The sequence below is a fragment of the Gorilla gorilla genome, chromosome 7 (genome assembly GCF_029281585.2).
Source record: "Gorilla gorilla gorilla isolate KB3781 chromosome 7, NHGRI_mGorGor1-v2.1_pri, whole genome shotgun sequence".
Lineage (NCBI taxonomy): Eukaryota > Metazoa > Chordata > Mammalia > Primates > Hominidae > Gorilla > Gorilla gorilla.
The window spans coordinates 111,241,897-111,262,821 of NC_073231.2; the positions used below are offsets into that span (position 1 = coordinate 111,241,897).

The following is a 20,925-nucleotide window of genomic DNA, read 5'->3' on the forward strand; positions in this document are numbered from 1 at the left end:
CGTCAGGTGTGGTGAATCTACACTTCCCTTCTTATCTTCCACTTTCTCTCCAGAGTGCAAAGGTAGCTGTGGCCAATTCAAATGGTCCTGAGTACACAATTGCCTCTCTTCTCTGAAAATGGAAGTACTCAGTACTACTTTGCACTCACCAGAATTTCCCAGTTATTCTCATTGTTCAACCAGTATAGAATATGAGAAGATGCTTACTCATTTATTCTGAGAGACAGTGAACAGTGTTATGGGCCTAACATATAGCACCACTGTGTTCATAGCTTGAGGATGTAAAACTAATCACTAGCATTTTTAAATGAGGTAAATATTCATATTTATAAACATTGAGACTATTAATTCTGGTGAGTGTGTTTGAATATCTATAAATCAGAAGCAATTGAAGAGCTGAAATTCAGATTTCCTCACACTTGCCTGCCAAGTGGCCTCAATCAGAAGTAATTTTCTCCATGAGGGCACATGGAGCTCGGTCGTGAGCCTTTTCTGAGTAGATATTATTATTTGTGTCAAATTATGTGTGGTGATTTTTCTGAAGTGGACTTCTGTGCCCACTAATCCATACACAGGAGTTTCCTTCATTCCCTCCTTCATTGGTGCTATTAATTGTACTTGTGCTTCAAGTGTCTCTTACCCTTTTAAAATGTTAGTTTATGGCCACCGATTATCTGTAAGGTTTTCCCTGTTAAAGAAACATGCAATGTAGAGAGTAGAGTGATATCTGATCTTAAACCATAAATATTATGCATTTTAAAAGAAACCTTTTTCCCAAAGCCTGATTTGATGGCATAGCTAAAGAAATGGTTAGTTATTTCACATTTTAAAGTAAAGTAATTATATAAAGCTGACACTTGCTTTGGAAGAAATACAAGTTGGTCATCAAATGACCTTCCTATGGCCTGTTTTAAATATTGGCAATGAGATCTCATGTTCAAAAAATTTTGAACAAACGAGCTTAGTATTTTTCACCTTTTATTTGAATTTTGATAATTCATTTTTAAACATATAGGTGCTTCTTTTTAATTCCATGCTTGGAATTGCAAAGGAATAGCCAACATGTAAAATAAAACAACCCTGGAATATATAATATTAAGATCTTATCAAAAACCTTGATAAATAAAAGATTATGTATATATAAATATACATATGTATCTGTATATATATAAAATTGCCATAACATGACTTTGACATTTAAGAATAAAAAAAGCTTTATGTGTACATTTTTCTTTCACATTTTCCCATGAGCATTTCAATATAATTTTTAATACAATGATTAAATTTAAATTGATATCATACTATTGAAGCCAATTTGTTGTCATTGAATATTTAAAACAATTATTCATTACGTATTATTCTTAGTAGATCCTCTTCTAAAAAAGTACCTATGCCTAGAATTTCATTTTGTAAAAGGAAAGCATATGTATTACTGTTAATTAAACATTGTATAATATGTATACATTCTTTTTATTATATACAGGCTTTTATAATTGAAGAGCATCCAGAAAAAAAGACTTATTTTTATATTTTTCATATTTTATATATGAAAATATCTGTTGGAGCTTTACTTTTCATTAGTAAAACTCAGAGTATATATTCCAAAATAAGTATATATTTCAAAAGAAGTATATATTGTAATTTCTGTTATAACTGCTATTAAAAGCTACTTTACATGTTGATTTAGTGTGGGTATAAATTATGTAAATAAAAATAATAGTAATTATTTTATTTTTGATAAGTCTATAAGACTATCTTTCTGACTTTGGGGAGGTGTCTAATATTTTGGTTGACTTTCAGTAATTTGCGAAGAGCAGCAAGAGAGTTTTCCATTTTTAAAGACTAGATCATAAGCATCTATGAATAAATAATTATGTTAATATGAATTGACCATTTTCTAAGCTACCTATGTTTTATAGTTTTGTTTCTGAAGCAATGCATTTATAACTACCAAAGAGTGGTTTGCATAGTAGTATATTAATTAAAAGTATTTTTAAAATCTCTTGACTCATGCCTGTAGTCCCAGCTTCTCCAGAGGCTGAGGTGGGAGGATCACTTAAGCCCAGGAATTTGAAACTGCAGCAAGCTGTGATTGCACCTCTGCATGCCAGTGTGGGTAACTGAGCCAGACCATTTCTCAAAAAATAATAATCATCTTAAATTTTCACATTAACGTTTTCACTTATCAGTTGGAAACCTTATTCTAGTTAACTAACCTCGTGAACTTCATTTTTCAAATCTACAAAATGAAAATAGTCATAATTCTCATACTTCACTGGATTATTTTAAAGATCATGTAAGAAAGTGCTTTGAATAGTATTTCATTTTGTATACATACCACAGTACATCCATGTAACACAACTGCACTTGTACCCCTTAAATTATACAAATAAAAAAATAGAAAGTGCTTTGAAACTCTTACATGAAACAAATGATATAGCTCATGTCTTCTTTTGATCAAATTTGTTGTTATAATTACATTTTTTGAAAAAAAATAAGGGAAATATTCTATTATAGTTCTCATTAGACTTAGCATTAATAATTTAACTTGTCTCTTGAAATTATCAAATAAATGATTTAAGGATTGTAATATTTTACATTCTTACTGTTTTATATATTCTTTGCTTGTCTTGCTCTTTGACATAATTATTCTAAAAGGTGAAAGATTATACATTTTAAACTTGAAACAGTTAACAAGATAAAATCTAATATGAGATGCATGACTTTTGAATGTAGTTGGTGCAAAAACAAAATCCATGGTTCTTTTAACCTTCTACCTTGAGCATATGGAATGTATAATAAAACACGATATGACCAGAGTTGGAATTAGGGCATCCTTTTCTTCTTAACATTTGCTCTTTTGAAAAAGGAAAGGTAGAACACATTTTTTTAAAGGACAAAGAGACTCTGTAAGAAATTTTTAGTTGGATGTCCCTTCATTTAAACCCATCCAATTATTCTGTCTATGCCAAGGTGTCATATGAATTTAGTCCTTTTACAACTTGCTTTTTGGGGAAACACTAGATACGATACTTATTTATCTACGTATGTATATAAATTGTAGTATATGCACTATTTTAAATTATTTATAAGATTGCTCCTTAGGCCCTGGAAATTTCCTAGCACATTTCTAAAAAGTGAGAGTGAGAGGCTGCCTGAGCTTTGAGTATTTAGCCTGTCTGATGGGACTGCTGCCATGAGTGACAATTAGTACAAATTACCATAATTGTGTTCTTTGGATAAAATGCCACATCACTTCTTTAGGAGCAAATGCAGTTTCTACTTATTAAAATGAGTTGGTTACTTTGATTCTTTAGAGGCAGTCAGAAATTCACAATCAGCCCAGTGGTATTCCCATGTAGTCCACTTCAGATCGGTCTGAACAACTCCAGCCCTCCCTTTCCTTTCAATAAAATAGGTCCATTAATGTAGCGCACCTCACTCTCATTCTCTCCAAGGGAGTTGTATTTTTATTACTGAAAAAGTATCACATAAATACAAATTACATTTTTTCATTAGAAAACCACTTTTCATTTCAGAAAAAATTCAATTAATTATGAATAGGGTTATGCTTTCATCAGGGAGAGAAATATGTAATTTTTCTTCAAGCCTCAAACACATATAATGAAATCTTTTCTCAGAATCCACTCTTAAGATGGATTTTTAAAAGTATAGACTTTATTAAAATCTCAGTTCAATTAAAATGCATTCAATTACTTTAAATCTTTATTAAAATCTCAGGTAAAATTGTACAACAGTGTAAAAGAGACTTGTACTCTTTACCAGGCAGTTAATTCTAACAAATGAACATAAAGTGCACAGTTTTGCTCTTAAAGAGCGAATCAAAAAAATAAGTTTGGGGCTTGAGGTTGGGGGTGGGGACACAATGGAGATGCAGGTTGCTTTCTGTGTTATAACTTCTGACACTGGTTTCCTTGGATCTTTCATCATAGGTCATTGTTTCTTGTATATACGGATGTGGCATTATCTTTTGTGAGTCCCCTTGGTGGTACTACTTAGAGTATATTATTTTTCTCACCACTGTAACAAAGGCTCTATTTAAGGATTTTATTTCACTGTCTTCCTTGGATATTTTTGGTACAGTGTCCCTGATTCTTTTTCAAGGGCCGCTTGAAGATGCCATTGAAGATGAGGAAGAAGAATGTCCATCAGAGGAAACAGACATCATCTCCAAAGGAGACTTTCCATTGGAGGAAAGCTTTTCCACAGAATTTGGGCCTGAAAATCTGAGCTGTGAAGAAGTGGAATACTTTTGTAACAAAGGTAATTGTTGATGGTTGGATGTAATATGTGAGTCCACTTAAATGATTTTGTAATGTTTTAAAAAATGCATAATAGTCCTCAAAGTGCTGACACATAATTCAGCCGTCTGAAAATAAGTGCAGATTTTTTTAAACATAAAATTTTATTTCGAGGGACATGAGTAACTCCACTCTAATAACCAGTAATTTTTTATATTGAAACAAATATTTTCATGTTGGTTGGCCAATTAACTATGCACATTCTTCATGTTATTGGCCAATTAACTGTGATATATTTAATGTTGATCATTTTTTCATTCTTTCAACAAGAATTTATTGAATGTTAATTGTTTGCAAGGCACTAAATTAGGCATTAAATATTAGCACTGAATGAGTCAGAGAGTTCTCAACTAAGGTTCCATCTCATTCCTTTTGAAAACCGAATGCTTTAGGTGTTTAATGTTGACTTTCAACGGTGAGGATGGTGCTGTGGGGATATTGTCAAATAAAAAAATACACATTCTTTCTCCATTCTAGATACTTTTTTGACACATTAACAATATAATCCAAGAAGCACTTGAGACATATCACAGCTTATTTCCAGCCATGACTTGGAGCCAGATGGCCTTGCCAGTGACTGTGTTCTCATGGAGCATATATACTCATTTGTTTACTTTTTTCATGAGTCAGTTTAAGGTTTCTCATGATTCTTATATATTTATTTTTATCAGATTGTTTTGCAAGTCTTTTCTCTCCTCCTGCACCAATGTACAGTTTTCACAAATGCTTGGATCACTTTCTTGGTTTAGAACAGCTGCTTTTGCAGAGGGCTTGACTGGAAGTGTATGTTTCTGTATGTCTGTCTGTGTTTGTGTATGCACCATTTTTATTCAGACATGTTGGTTTTTATGCAGATAAATATAATAAAGTGGACTTTTGTGTGTGGGTATGTTTGAATTTGTTAATCAGACTTCATAGTCTCAAATCAAGAGTGCCAATGTAGCTTCTCAAAAAAATGTCAATTCACATATCTTGGTGGCCATGTATATATTTAATCATTAAAAGTTCCAGTATCATTTTCTCTTGTTGATGGTGTCAACAAAAAAATGTCAGAAACAAAAGATGTCAGTCAGCTCCCATCCCTGTGGTCAGTAGAATCCCTGGCTCTAAAACTTTGGAAACAGAATGGCACCTGGACACACTGAAATTCAAAAAACCTCCTTAACCATGTAGACCTCAAGATAACTTGTAGCAGGGTCCTTGTCTCCTACATCAGATATTTTTAATTGAAAATGAGAAAAGTATGAACAGAATAGCCTTTTTTCCTAGTGTTGACTCAGATTTCATGCCAAATTAATATTTTCCTTAGTTGCTAGAACCATTAAATTGATGATATGTAGCCATGGCAATAAATCTGTCTGGAGATGGATAATTTTTAAATTTACGTTTGAAGACATCTCAATTTTTTTTCTTATTAGGAAATACATCCTTTTGTGCATTGTAGAAGACCTACCTTATGTTGTGATGTTGCAATAAAGAGAGGAATTGAGAGTTAGAAGGTGAATAAAAGAGTTAACATATGGATTTATACCTTTTGTCAATTTAATTCATCCAGGAAGGCAGTATGATAGGTATTACTGTATGAATTGCAAATTTTGGGACGATCTCTAGTTAAGGGCTATGTCTAATGAAAGAGTAAGGGTTCTTTACTCTTACTCTTTCATTAAACTTTTCATTAAACTTTCAAAGAAAGTTTTAAGGTAGTAATTTCCTGGGAGAAAATAGACTTACGGCAAATGCTTACATGAGGATGTAACTATGGTCTTAGGACAGTCACTCCAGCTATACTAATCAGAGTCCTAACTCATGAAAAATAATGACAGACTTTTAGGAATTAAGAAAAAACATTAAATTACAATTGTTCTGAACAAGATTCAGTAGATATTATTATTAATTTTTTTATAAACAGTTGGAAAAATGTTTAATGTCAGATGTACACAAAATAATACTTAGTATATGATATAGAGACCCTATTAAATAATATATAACATATATGTGTTATAAGATAATTCTGTAACGTTTAGTTTGAAAGTAGAAGGTCATAATGGGTGGGAATAACAATTCCTGTTTTCACATGATATTTTTCAGGATAAATAGTAATATTACTATTGATAGGAAAAGAATTTCATTATTTTACTCTTGCAGAATGTGTGACCAGGGAATTCCCACTGAAGTCAGTTGGAACTGGTACAAAAGAAAGACAACTCTTTGATAGATTTTTCATCCCTCGAGGTCATGCAAGGAGTGCTATCCATTCTTCACTTAAGTTAACGAGCTGCAATGGAAAGAGAATATTTTCTCTCTGGAAAATTAGAAACTAATCTTTCTGTTGAAATTCTCAATTTTTCTCAGTGACGCATAATTATGTTTTATTGCCAATTGTGAGGAAGAGGACAGATTAGCAATTAAAAGAGTAGAAGTTGCCAGGCCGGTGACTCACGCCTGTAATCCTAGCACTTTGGGAGGCTGAGGCGGGTGGATCACCTGAGGTCAGGAGTTTGAGACCACCCTGGCCAATGTGGCGAAACCCCATCTCTACTAAAATACAAAAATTAACTGGGTGTGGTGGTGGGTGCCTATAATCCCAGTTACTCGGGAGGCTGAGACAGGAGAATTGCTTGAACCCAGAAGGCAGAAGTTGCAGTGAGTTGAGATCGCACCACCGCACTCCAGCCTGTGCGACGGGAGCGAGACTCCATCTCAAAAAAAAAAAAAAAAAAAAAGGTAGAAGTATTTAAATGGTTAACAATGCCAGTGTCATTACTGGAAAAGCAAATAAGACATGTTCCTCTGAAGAAAAATATTTTTAGGCCGGGCGCGATGGCTGACGCCTGTAATCCAAGCACTTTGGGAGGCTGAGGCAGGCGGATCACCTGAGGTCAGGAGTTTGAGACCACCCTGGCCAATGTGGCGAAACCCCATCTCTACTAAAATACAAAAATTAACGGGGTGTGGTGGTGGGTGCCTATAGTCCCAGCTACTTGGGAGGCTGAGGCAGACAGAATTGCTTGAACCCGGGAGGTGGTGGAGGTTACAGACAGCCGAGATTGAGCCACTGCATGCCCGCCTGGGCGACAGAGTAAGACTCCGTCTCAAAAAGAAAATAATAATAATAATAATATCTTGGGTTCATTAATGAAACTTTTTTTTTGCACATAGTTTAAATCATTTATGACAATTTAAAAATTGTTGATATTTACTGGAAAATGAATTGGATTATTTGGAAGTTTCTTGGTCTAAAGGCTACCCATGACCAAAATTTACCCGTTACCTGGTTAATTATATGGGTCCCAAGCATAAAAATTTTGTAAATTGAATGTTTTTTTCTTGTTAAACAAAGGATATCTTAAAAGTTCAGATCAAAAAATGTGGCTAGAAGGTCTAAGTTCTCCAAACAAGAAATTTTGACACATTATCAGGGGAGCATACTGAGGATAAACATAGAGTTACTACATATTTTTAGTCATATTTTAGCAACTGCATTTTATATAAAACCGATCATATGTTATCATAACTTTTTTAAAGAAAAACTCTACATTTCTGAAGACATAGCTTATTATAAAGTTTCTACTTCTTTTTGAAATTGAGCATTTCTATTATTCAGGATATTTTCAGTGATGAACTAAAATTATAGTTCTTCAATGGCTCTTATTATTGTAACATTTTTCTCAGTTCCACACTGATATTATCTATGTTCTTGTTGAAGGGCAAGTTTTTCTACAAGTCTCAAAGTTGCATTTACTAATATTAGTAAAGTTTCTAGTTATTATAAATCATGTGATTAAATAAGACCCAAATCACTCTTATAATGTAAGATTCCACAGAAATGTCCGAGATTGTTGGTCAGAATTTTATGTTAGCATTAATGTATAAAATTCTCAATTATATAAGTCCATCTCAGAGATACCCTTGTTATAGTTGCATGCTTAAAATTTGAACCTGGCAATTCTATTGGCATTTCCTATGTCTCTTTTTATTTTGGATTAATTGCACATTTCATGTTCCTATTTTTCATTTCTTTGAAATGAAATGAACTATGTTGATAAAAAGATGCTACTTGAAATTTACTTTGATACCTTTAGATTTTAAACATTTTAACAAAATATAAAGCAGTACTTTCAATTTACATTGTCATCTTTTGTTTATGAGTTTAGAGTACGTGGCATCTTGCCTTACAGTATCTCTGGGAGGAAGGAAACAAGCAAAATTATTTCCTTGAATTTATAGATGATGAAGACATCAAGACTCAGTCCATAAGTGCTACATATTTCCTGTGGTACTGAAATTTTCGTTTCAGTTATTTTATCTGCCTTTCTTCTGGTTTATGTGCCAGACATGGAAGTACATCAGTGTATTTGTAGAGCTAAGCAAACCAATATGAACAGAAATATAGGTGGTCTGAAAAGCAACCTCGGGAGTTTGTAGTTATGTCACTACTGGCAGGTGGGAATTCCTATATATGAGCAATTCTTGGATAAACTCAAAGACAGTGAGTTTCAGGGTGGGATTGGCATGGAGCAGTTCTAATTAATAATTGTAAAGTGAAATAAACATGTTTTGGGATAAATTCCAGGAGAATGTCACAAAATATGTGAACAGGAAGAATCAGATCAATGTCACTGGTTGCTAGTAGAATGTAATGCTATATAAAAAAAGATAACTCAGGTGAGGGGGGTGAGGGATAAAAGACTACACACTGGGAACAGTGTACACTGCTCAAGTGATGGGTGCACCAAAATCTCAGAAATCACCACTGAAGAATTTATTCATGAAACCAAACACCACCTGTTCCCCCAAAACGTATTGAATTACAAAAAACAAAGATAACCCCAAAGAAACTACATGTAAGTCAACTTTGACTTATCTACAATGATTATCTAGAAAAGTTAAAAAGGGCCCTTACAAATTGTTTGCTGATGTTATGATTTTAAAATAAAGGCCAGAAGGGAAAATGATGCTATCAAAGTTGCTTTGGGAAGACGAAAAATCTTTATGCCTCTTCCTTGCATCTAGATATGAAGAATGGTCAGAGACATTCTTGGGTATAATAATGCCCTAGAGAAATGAACTAAAATTAGACCTCTTTAGTCTGGAAATATTAGGTTTAAAAAGAGGGGTCATGATGGGAATACATAAAATAAGGAAAGATATATGGTGTAACAATGGAAATTCTCACTACATTCAAAAAGAGTCCACATAGTGTGCAGAAAGCAAAGGTTATTTTAAAGATTCTTTAACAAAAAATGTAAAGCATATTAAAGAAAATAGAATAAAAACCTGGGTTATTCAGACTTGGATTTAATGTTAGCCCCATAAGTAATTAATACCAATTGAAAGCAAACATAATCAGATACTTAATAGGACTGGCAGAAACTTTCACTTCTGTTCACTAGGTCAAATTCAATACAACTCAACCCATATATTAAGCATCTGCTTTTTGCCAGACCTTCTTCTCAGAACTGGGATACAGCCTTAGACAAAAGTCAATCCCCATTCTCAGGAGGAGAGAGAGAGAGGCAATAAACAATTGAAACACATTTTATAAAGTTCGGTGAGATAGAGGATCATGAGGAAAAATAAAGCAGGCAAAGTTGGTAGAGTGAAATAGTGTGCACACACATGCTATTTCGTAAAGAGTGATGGGGAAGGTGAACTTTGATTGGAGACTTGAGAGAAAGGAATGAGCTTCCAGTACTGAGTCGAGTCTGCAGTACCTATGAGGTTAGTGTTATAGGAAGCCAGAAGAGGACAGCAGAGAGCTGGGGAGCAGAAGAGGCACTGTCATACCTGTAGAACCTGCTGCTCTTGGAATCTGTTGGATTCCCACTACTATGGAAGCCTTCAGGAACAGAATTGTGGAAAGAAACTATAGTGTGTGAGCCACAGAAGAGAGTTGTGGTAAGACATGGCCACGACATAGTTTGTATACGCCTGGAGAAGAAAGGCCTGCAGAAAGGAAAGGTTAAGCAGGAAACTGAAACAGGTAAAATAGGGAAGCTGTCAGGGGATACAGATAACTCCAATCAGAATTATCCCTGTAGCCAAGGGCTTGATGAGACTCCATCTGTAGCTCATTAATGTGGTTTCCAGAACAGCAGTTTGGGGGTGTTTGAGGATGATATGAGTCACTTTGTTCCCTTCCATAATAGCAGAGTTGGGGTTGTGTTTTCTATGTCTTTCCACATTCTTGAATTAGAAAGATCAGGAGGCAGAGAAGTAGAACCAGTTTCATCATCGTACTCAAGTTCTTCTGCCGATAGGCTTCCAGGCTCATTGAAATGTTTCCCCCTCCTCCCATCCTCCTTTCTTTCTGTTGGTTCCTGTAGTTTTGTGGCTTTGTTTAAAGATTAAGAAATAACAGAGGAAAAGCCATATTCCTCCTTGTTACCTGTAACAAATCTAAGTTGAGGTTATTGGCATTAATCCCTCCCTGCCCCTGGTCCCTGAATGTTAAGGTAAAGCAACAAAAGTTTTGTCTAGAGTCTTAATAACGAAAAGAATGCTTTTTTAATTGTATCTTTATGCAGTTTTGGCTGTGGGAGTAGTAACCGTTGTTTTTCATTTGATCCCATGTCAAACATCATAGTATTTTGTTTCCTGTTTTCTTATGTTCAGTTTATTATTACTTTTAGTTCAGAAAGTCTATTTCGCTATATTTTATAAATCCTTTCAATGAACATGCTTTCTTTCCTCCTTGGTTATGCCTTTAATGACATGTTTTTGCCTCCTCTGATGCTTGAGTAACTGGAATCAGAAACTGCATAAGACAGCTCTACCATAATCACTTTGAGTTCAATAAGGAAGGGGACCTTTACAGGCAACTTTTTTCCTTTTTTCTTAACGGGATTAAGAAGCTCAGCTCTTTAAATTCTTGCATATAACATTGACATTTCCAGGGTGTGTTTTGACCAGGGAGTTCAAAGAGAAGGAATAAAAAAGAAAAGCCAATATGACTTTGTTTTTTACCTTGCTGGAGGAACTGTTTGTGCAAATCGCCCGTAAGCTTATTGACCTGAATCTTTGACTCCTTGTTTTCTCTGGATTTGGCTGGAGTGGAGACACTGATGGAGCACTGATAGGGCTGATTGAACAGCCCCCAGCTTTGCTTGGCAGGAACCTCCCTTCCCTTCTCCGCCACCTCCCCCTCCCTCCACATGACATTATTGTTCCTTGGCAGAGCCTCTGTTTTCCTGGATTCAGTACTTCTTCTGTTTCTTGAAATTTATTTTAAAATCATTAGTTTTTCTTAGGTAAATCATATAGCCATGCAAAATGAGAAGTAATACTTTTTAGAATGTAAAATTACAGGCTAGCGTCCTATAGGCCGGGGTGGTGGCTCACACCTGTAATCCTAGCACTTTGGGAGGCTGAGGCTAGCAGATCAAGAGGTCAGGAGTTCGAGACCAGCCTGGTCAACATGGTGAAATCCCATCTCTAAAAATACAAAAATTAGCCAGGTGCAGTGGTACACGCCTGTAGTCCCAGCTACTCTGGAGGCTGAGGCAGGAGAATTGCTTGAACACGGGAAGAGGAGGTTGCCATGAGCCGAGATCATGCCACTGCACTCCAGCCTGGGCGACAGAGTGAGACTCCACCTGAAAACAAAAAAATAGTGTCCTATAAGTGCTTTTATCTCATGAGGTTGAAAAAATATATACCTTATGACCTTGTGGCATCACTCTTTTATAGCCATCTTAAAAGTCCCAAAACATAGTTTTTGTTTGGAATGAGATTGATTTTTTTAAAAAACCACAATTGTTGGGAAAATGGGAGAGCATGCAAAGGAACTCTGTTCTTATGAGAGTAAACATATTCTTGGTTTTGATGGAATCGGAAGGTATACAAATTTGCTTCATGACTCAGTGTTCTATGTAAGGGTCAGATAAAGCTTTGTCTACTTACCTCATCTCTCATTTCAGATATATCATCATAACAGATGCAACCAAATTAAAGTGATTAATTTTATACAACGTTTGAAATGACCCATGGTCATTTATATGAGTAACATATGATAATATGTACTACTGTTTAGCATATGACAAACTAAATTCATTGTTCTTTCTGTGAGCTGGCCAACAGATCTCAACTGTGCAGTCTGCTAAAGATATTTTTGAGGCATGTTAAGCTTGATAAAAAGCTCTTAATCGTCTCACATAAATGTAGATTTTCTTATTAATATGTAAAATTTTTCACAATGTTTTCGTTATCATTTGAGAAGCAACAGGCAATATTAAAGTGTTTGCCCACCCATTACCTGATGGAATATCTTTATCTCTGGTAGGCCTAAACATAGACTGTGTAATGGGAAATGTAGAAAGCTGTGGTGCGATGAATTTCATTATAGTAATAAACTCAGCCACTTTTTGTTGTCCTTAAAAGGTCAAGTAAAAATAACTGAATATGTTGCACCAATAAAGTAAATACTGATAAAGGATGCAGATTGCTGTTTCAGCTTCTTTTTTGTCATTCAGTGAGATTCCAGAGATTGGCATTAGGGCTATGTGCCAATTACAATAATTTTAATAATGGTAATAACAACGTCCATTTGCTGACTGCTCCCGAAAGTCAGACACCTTCCTGTGTATGTATCATCTCTAATCAGCTTACTGTCCTACGTGGTAGATGCTGTTTTTGCCTGTGACTTCCAGAGGCTCAGCAACTTGGCCAAAGTCAACAAAACGACTAAAGACTAACACAAAATTAAAACTTGCATTATTGGTGCTTAATAAAAATAGAGAACTAATTTTGCTTCCTGATGTCCACTATTATATAACTCTTGTAGAAGGAGGGAGAGGAAAACATCTGAAGAAGGTTAGATATATGAAGTAGGAAGCTCACTTTTTCAAGGTAGTTTTTAACTGGGCATTTTCTAATAAACACTTACTGTACACGATGTGTCAGTCAAAAATAAGGGTGCTTACAAAACCAAATAAACAAAAAGGCTAACATAAATGAATTAGGGATGTTCTTAAAATATTTCTATCTTTTGGTACTTCTTTAAAGACTGTCAATATAAACCATTTTGTAATAAGAGGAGTTGAGGTTTTGATATAGTGTAAGGGGCTATATTGAAAGCATGTTAGTCTCATTATACTAACTGAAATTATATTACCTTTTTTTAAAGACATTCAATAAGCTACAGTTTCTCACTGCCTGTTTCTTATGATGTTGCTTTCAGGTAATTTGAAAGAGTGAGGACACACCAAAATGTGTGTATTTGGGCAGAAGCCAGTAATAAATGGCAGGAATGTTTACAAATCCATCAAAACTATTTGGATAAGAGCTTCAGCCTTGTAGAAATGTTTGCAAAGTGAACTCTTTAAAATAGTTTGACCTCAACACAAAATAAGACTAAATAAAAAACGAAGAAAGGAAGGAAGGAAGGGGGAAAAGGGCATTGTTTGCAGGGAAAGCTCTGGGCACTGTGAAAACTTTTCACTTTTCTGAAGGAAATGCAGTACAACAGATGGTAAGAGTGGAAGTGAGATAAACATAGGAACTGGAAAAGTAAGCAATGCATTCTAACAGGTTCTGTATCAAAGATCTGGAGAAGTAGAAAGATTAGACAAGGAACGGTTCTGAAACCTGACGGTGGCTGTATCTTACCAAGTCTTAGCACATAGCAGAGATGGAAAGTGGAATTGCACAGACAGTAGGCTGTGATTATATTTTTCTGACAGAAAGGAAGGTCTCTTTAAGGATTATTTTTAATGATATAAATTTATCAAGCTGGAAATCTATCATACAGATATATAAAACACTTTGCTTACTATGTATTTAACAATGCAATTTGATGTAATTTCTATTGTTGCTATATGATTAGCTCAAGACACTGTATTTTAGGTCTTATGTAAACTGTAATTTTTTTCAATGCAAATTATGGCCCAGGCAAGTTAGCCAATACTGAGAACCTATGTTACCTGTTTCTGGTCAGCATGGATATGTATGTGTGGCCGTATGTGATCATGCATGTATAGAGGCAGAAAGAGGACTACATAAAGAATTTTCTCATTTCTTAAAGATACAGTGACCTAAGAAGGAGTGACCTAAGAAGGGAAAGAAAACGTGCACAAGTTAGACAAGGAAATATATATATATATATATATATATATATGTGGAAATAGTGTCAAACTTGGGCTGATTAAGGAAACAATGCATTCACTCCCAAGCTTCCTTATGGTAATGTGCATCATTCTAATGTGGAAACCACTCACCAGCACGCATCTGCCTCATTTAATCTGTGCATTCTGTACTCCTATATTCTGTATTGGTGGCTGGCTCCTAAAGGGAATACCAAAATACAATAACTTTTAACGAGAAACAACAATTCTACAAAAATGCAAAGTGATACCAAAAAAAAATGGACAGGGAAAGTAGCTTATATGCTAAGGAAAACCCAACTCAGATGTGTTTTATTTACAGTATTGGCAGTTGTGCTGGGTGACTTTTAAGGTGCCCCTAAAAATATCAAATTATTAATAAAAGGAATGCATATTGAAAAATTATGTAGTATGCATCTTATTTTCACACTGTTAATTCTCAAATGTATTAGATGTATTCATTCTCCTTTTTAGTTTATTTCACAATTGTTTAATTATTTTTCTAGCAAATGATAGACCTAGGAAAGTTCAAAACAGTGTGGGACAATTCTGAAACTTGGATAATTCAAATAAATACTGGGTGTCGCTTCAGAATTCTGAGGCTCGTTTGACAGGGGTTTCTGAACACCTGAGCACTGGGGCAGTACCGTTTATCTGAGAAAGATAGTTCTGACCTTTACTGTGGTTACTATGAGGTTAATGAAGCTTAAACTTCAAAACTTCTCACTTGGACAGACTCCTCCCAAGGCCCTGCACCTAATTTTGTAGGTGGGACTTTGAATTCTTTTTCTTAAGGAGGCCCCCTGAATTGTATAAGCTTTGGTCCCCACCAAGCCTGAATCAACCCCTTTTAGTACCTGTAAGTATTAGTGATCTTCAAAGAAGACAACCAAGATCAAGAATGTTAAGTTTGTTTTCAACTTCCTAATTTGTTGGAAAACCAAACAGATTCACAAAAAGAGTTTGTGTTTATATTAGATACCTGAATTCCAAATCTATTATCATTATAGGATAAGTTACCCTTTGCCTAAAGAGACCACAGATACTCATGAAAAGCCTGATTTTGAAAGTGCTATGCTAAAAAATGAAGAGAGAGGGAAAGAATTTCTACATTTCTGAAACTCTGGAAAATGCTGTGGGTATTATCTGTGTTTTTCTGGTGTTATCACCAGCAGCCAAGAACCTGTTGCTGGCACTAAGGGAGGAGACACTGTTGGAAGACCTTGTAGTAAAAATAGTCTGAATGCGTCTTGTGATAACTTATTTGGGACTGTCTCTGGTGTTGGAAGCTAGATGTGCATCTGAGTTAGAAGGAGGCTGATGGGACCTAGAATACTCTTTTTTTCCCAGAGATGTGGAAACTGTGTTAGGATTAGGTGCAGCTGTTACAGTAGGTTCCCAGAAGTGGCCACAGGACTCTTTGGCTTGTATACCATTGTCCACAACTTTTTTTTTTTTTTTTTCGAGATGGAGTCTCACAATGTCGCTCAGGCTGGAGTGCAATGGAGCGATCTCGGCTCAGTGCAACCTCTGTCTCACGAGTTCAAGCGATTCTCCGGCCTCAGCCTCCTGAGTAGCTGGGACTACAGGCGCCCCCCACCATGCCTGGATAATTTTTTTTGTATTTTTAGTAGGGACTGGGTTTCAGCATGTTAGTCAGTCTGGTCTCAAACTCCTGACCTCAGGTGACCGGCCCACCTTGACTTCCCAAAGTGCTGGGGTTACAGGCATGAGCCACCACACCTGGCCCACAACTTATTTTTATGATGTGGTCCATGCTGAAAGAGAAGCCTCTGTTTTGTTGTCAGGTGGCCATATGCCCAACTCTAAATTATGTTACTATGGAGGGCTTTCAGATTATATAAAATGCATAGCTTTTATTTGCTTTGCTTGGTTATTAGAATAATTAATGAATGAAAGCATAATGGCAGTCAGTGCATTCAACATTCATGCGTTAGCTAATCCAGTAAATATTTATTGAACACCTGCTACGTCAGACATGTGAGACATGCTGTGGATACAATGGTAAGTAAACACAAGGAAGGTCCTGGATATCGTAGAATTTACCTTATAGTGGGGAGGCAGACATTAATAAAATAATCACGCAAATGGTTCAGGCCAAGGTGGGAGGATTGCTTGAGTCCAGGAGTTTGACACCAGGTTGCCAACATAGGGAGACCTCATCTCTATAAAAAATAACGAACAGAAAACCTAGCAGGGCATGGTGGTGCATACCTGTGGCCCCAGCTACTTGGGAGGCTAAGGTAGAAGAGTTGCTTGGGCCTGGGAGTTTGAGGCCACAGTGAGCCGTGATAGTACCATACCACTGTTCAGACTGGGTGATAGAGCAAGACTGTGTCTCAAAAAAAAAAAAAAAAAAAACGGAAAAGAAAAAGAAAAAGAATGTGACACTTAAGCTGGAGTAGAAGTTGGCGAGGCATTAACTAGGCAAAAAGAGGTTATAGAGTTTCAGGTAGAGGGAACAGCATTTGAGCGACACCAGCCTGGTGAGCATGCAAGGAGAGCAATAGAGACGGGTGTGAGTTGGGCCAGAGAGACCAGGAAGGACAATGATCATAAGGCTAAGGACAGGAAATAGTAGAGACGAAGCATAAAGAGGAAGATAAATGTTCTGAAAGCTGAAATATGAAATTGCAAATCTGAGCTTTCCATAAGCCATAGTAGAGAGAGAAAATGGAAGAGGAAGATAATTCCAGTGATCAAGCAGGAGGAAAAAACAGGATTTGTTAGGAGAAAGAAATGTTAGCCCTTATTTGTGAGCTCTGAGAGTCATTCATCATTAGAGTGTTTGAACTAGTGTTATATAAAGGGCATTCAGATATGAAACGATGCCTTTGTTAGGCCTAGAATATGCGTTCTCTATTGGCTACTTCTCCAGCCTTAGCATTTTGAATGTGTAGCTTAAATAAGGTCCTATTTAACAATACAATGGAATACTTTGATAATGAGTGATTGCTTACAAATAATATTCTTAAATAAACACGGAGGCCAACAAACAGAAGGGAAAGTGGTTTCTTGCTAGCAGAACAATAGAATTGTGATTGGGTTATAGTACAGAATATCCTCATTTAGAGACCATAAGGTGTTACTGTGTCTCTTCTTTGGAACAAAAAATGTCTTAGCTATTTAGAATCTTCCTCTGATGGGAATGATATTAGTTACAGTGAGACTTTTTGAAGGGAAGGTAATAAAAATTATTTAAATATAAGCTTTGAAATATAAATTTTAGAAACATCGTTTAAAATAGAATGTCGGACTGGGTGCAGTGGCTCATACCTCTAATCCCAGCACTTTGGGAGGCTGCAGCAGGAGGATCACTTGAGGCCAGGAGTTTGAGACTAGCCTGGGCAATACAGTGAGACACTCATATCTGCAAAACATAAAAATAATTAGGTGGGCATGGTGGCTTGGGCCTGTTATTCTAGCTACTTGAGGCTGAGGCAGGAGGATTGCTTGAGCCCAGGAGTTCAAGGTTACAGTGAACTGATTGCATTGTTGCACTCCAGCTTTGGCAAGACTCCGACTCAAAAGAAAAAAAAAATAGAATTCCTTGAATGCCTTGTTTTCCCACACTTGCTTATGTATCTTACCCTTTCATGTGCTCGTTGAGAGAAATAATGAGGAATAAAATTATCAAGAGATAATACCGATGAAAAGTTGTCTTATCTCGTGGAAATTTCCCTTATGCGTCAAATCTTCAGTGAACTTAAACTTTGAGAAAAACTCTTTTCACATGGAGGATAATATTGATAGCAGGGATAAATACTCAGTACTGTGTTCAATAATTCAATGTTCTTTCTTTCTCAGTTATCAATACTTTAATTGTGACTTTTACATGATGTTGGTAAACATAAACATTAGTATTTTCAATATTTTCCCCTTACTAGCTATGATGAAACACTACAAATGGCAGTAGTCATGCATTAACTATAGAAATTGCGGCCGGGCACGGTGGCTCATGCCCGTAATCTCAGCACTTTGGGAGGCCAAGGCGGTTGGATCACAAGGTCAGGAGATCGAGACCATCCTGGCTAACACGGTGAAACCCAATCTCTACTAAAAATACAAAAAATTAGCCGGGCGTGGTGGCGGGAGCCTATAGTCCCAGCTCCTGGGGAGGCTAAGGCAGGAGAATGGCATGAACCCGGAAGGCGGAGCTTGCAGTGAGCCGAGATCACGCCACTGCACTCCAGCCTGGGAGGCAGAGCGAGACTCCATCTCAAAAAGAAAAAAGAAATTGAGTTTCTTCTCAACATGACAGTGTTAGCCCTGGACCACTGTTATCAACTGTTTCAGGATTGTTTCCTCATCTGCGGTCCTCAAATGTATAGCCAAATAAATGTGGGTTCTAGTCTTTTGATCTGCTTAATCTTTCATATTAAGGAGTCTGAAGCTACCGTCAAAATAATAATATTTTGTCAGATAGGAAAGCCCCAAATAAGTTACAAAGAAGTCACATGCATTTTTTAAAAATAATTGTATACTGAATATAACTACCCAGAAGATGGGAAAACTCTGCATTTTATTATACATAAGTGGTAAGTCAAAGGGAGACCTGAGTTAGAAACCAGGATAGGAATCCACAAACATAATGGATCTATTCTTTTCAAACAGTTGAAATTCTTATTATTATTATTTTTTTTTAGGTATTGCCATAAAGGGAACAGCTGCATGTTTTTATTTTTGTTCTGGAGATAGAATCGTGTCTATAATTTGGTAACATAGAGTTAATTTAACATGACATTTCTGTTTGGATAATCTATAACCAAACAATTGTGTTAAGTTACACAGTATTGTGAGGCTATTAGGCAAAGCAAACACAAACTGAATCTTAAACTTTAATGTCCTCGCCCTTCAGTATGAGCTGCAGTTTTCTGTTTTTGACTGTTGAAGTCCTTTAACCAAAGCTATCTTGTCTGATGATAAAACCATAAGTGTATGAAGCTCACACATTTTTCATCTCTTTTATGACCTTATCTTTCATGAGCTTCTTCTGTGAAGGTATCCTAACTATAGGAAGCACCTGGAAAACATATGTGATATCTATTCTCTGATAAGCAGTTGTGAACAAGAAAGTAGATCTGTCACTTCTGAACTGTTCATTGTTAAAAAATACTTTGATGATTTAGCTGATTGCAAAATGCATTATAGGGATGACTAACAGCTACAGTAACCCTCCTAGTCAAGAAAGTTCAATAGTTATATTGTACAAGAATTTCTATAAGAGGTTAATATTGATAGGACCTACATGGATTAAAAGAGCAAGGTTGAGAAGGGCTGTTTGCTTGCATGACTGCTTTCAAACACTGCTGCTATTCTGTGCTGAAAAAAGTGACTGTCTCGGAATGTGGCAAATCTTTAATTTCTACAGAAGTATTTAACTTTCAGTGAAAAGGTGTTTGTTTGCGGTTTTTAAATTATTTTTGCCTGGCGAGTGGAGCCACTGCTTTTACCACCTTACCAACAATACCTAATAAGGTATTTAAAGATTCTGTTTCATATGTTTCAAAGACTATATTCAAGTGCATTTCCCCGAGCCATTTATGCTATGCATTATATTGCTCAATAACACCTTCAATTTCCTCCTATAGGACTCTCATTGATTCTGAAACCTAGACTAAGAAAAATGGAAAGGCCCACAAAATACGTATGATATCTTTTAAAAGAGTAACAAAAGAGTTTAATCTTGCAATGGAAAACCATTAACTTCATAGCCATAATTTTAGAAATATTATAGATTTTGTTACTGCTTGACATTTATTCCATTTCATCATTTTATGAATTGGTCGCTGGATATATATAGTGGTTATCCCATTAAATATGTTTATGCTTTGCTGAAAATATACTGAAATTTCTATTTAAAAGTATATGAATAAAAAATTTAGAAAGTAAATGAATGGATGTTAAATGAGTTCCTAGCTCTTTCTATAATTCTCTTCTTGGCATCTTTTTTCTGTCTTCCTCTCCTCTTCCTATTAACACAGCTTGTGAAGCAGTATCTTAACAAACTTGTCGTTATTATCTTGCTATTAATTATTCATTCCCATTTTCCTAAGCTACTCTAGAGTACTGATTTCAAACATGGAATCAAAAATGGATAGAAGTAAAAAAAAATGTTGGTCAATAAAGTCAATTTCATTTAAACTAGGAAGAAGCTTGGGTTAATATGAAAATAAAATTGTATTTATAACTTTTTCATGAGAATATATTGGAAGGAAAGAAGCAAGTCTCTATTGTGAGAAAAAAACAGTTTCCTAAAAGTAATTCAGAGATTTCATATTTGATTAAATTATTTGTAATCACTTATTTTTCATTAGTAAAAAGCATTAAAAAATGAATTATGTCAAAACATTACCATAAAAATAAGAACTAGTTTTCTGAGATAACGTTAGAAAATGAAGGGTCTAAAAGTTGGAAACTTATGACATTTTATTTATTAAATAGAAAGAATGTGCTGAAAGCAATTAATTAGCAAGTGTAAT

The 20,925-nt window shown here is 35.6% G+C and overlaps 1 protein-coding gene across 5 annotated transcripts in view; it reads left to right on the forward strand.

Annotated features, from left to right (window-relative positions):
- The window catches only part of ZFPM2 (zinc finger protein, FOG family member 2), a 486,324-nt gene that overhangs the window by 93,581 nt on the left and 371,818 nt on the right, over positions 1-20,925 (forward strand). For 4 of the 5 annotated variants that reach the window (XM_019032829.4, XM_063709438.1, XM_055348832.2 and 1 more), the window contains exon 2: positions 4,126-4,284. The exons of the other annotated variant lie outside the window; for it this stretch is intronic. In XM_019032829.4, the coding sequence (XP_018888374.4) occupies positions 4,126-4,284 (159 nt within the window). The remainder of the gene's footprint in view (positions 1-4,125; positions 4,285-20,925) is intronic. 5 annotated transcript variants of the gene reach the window in all.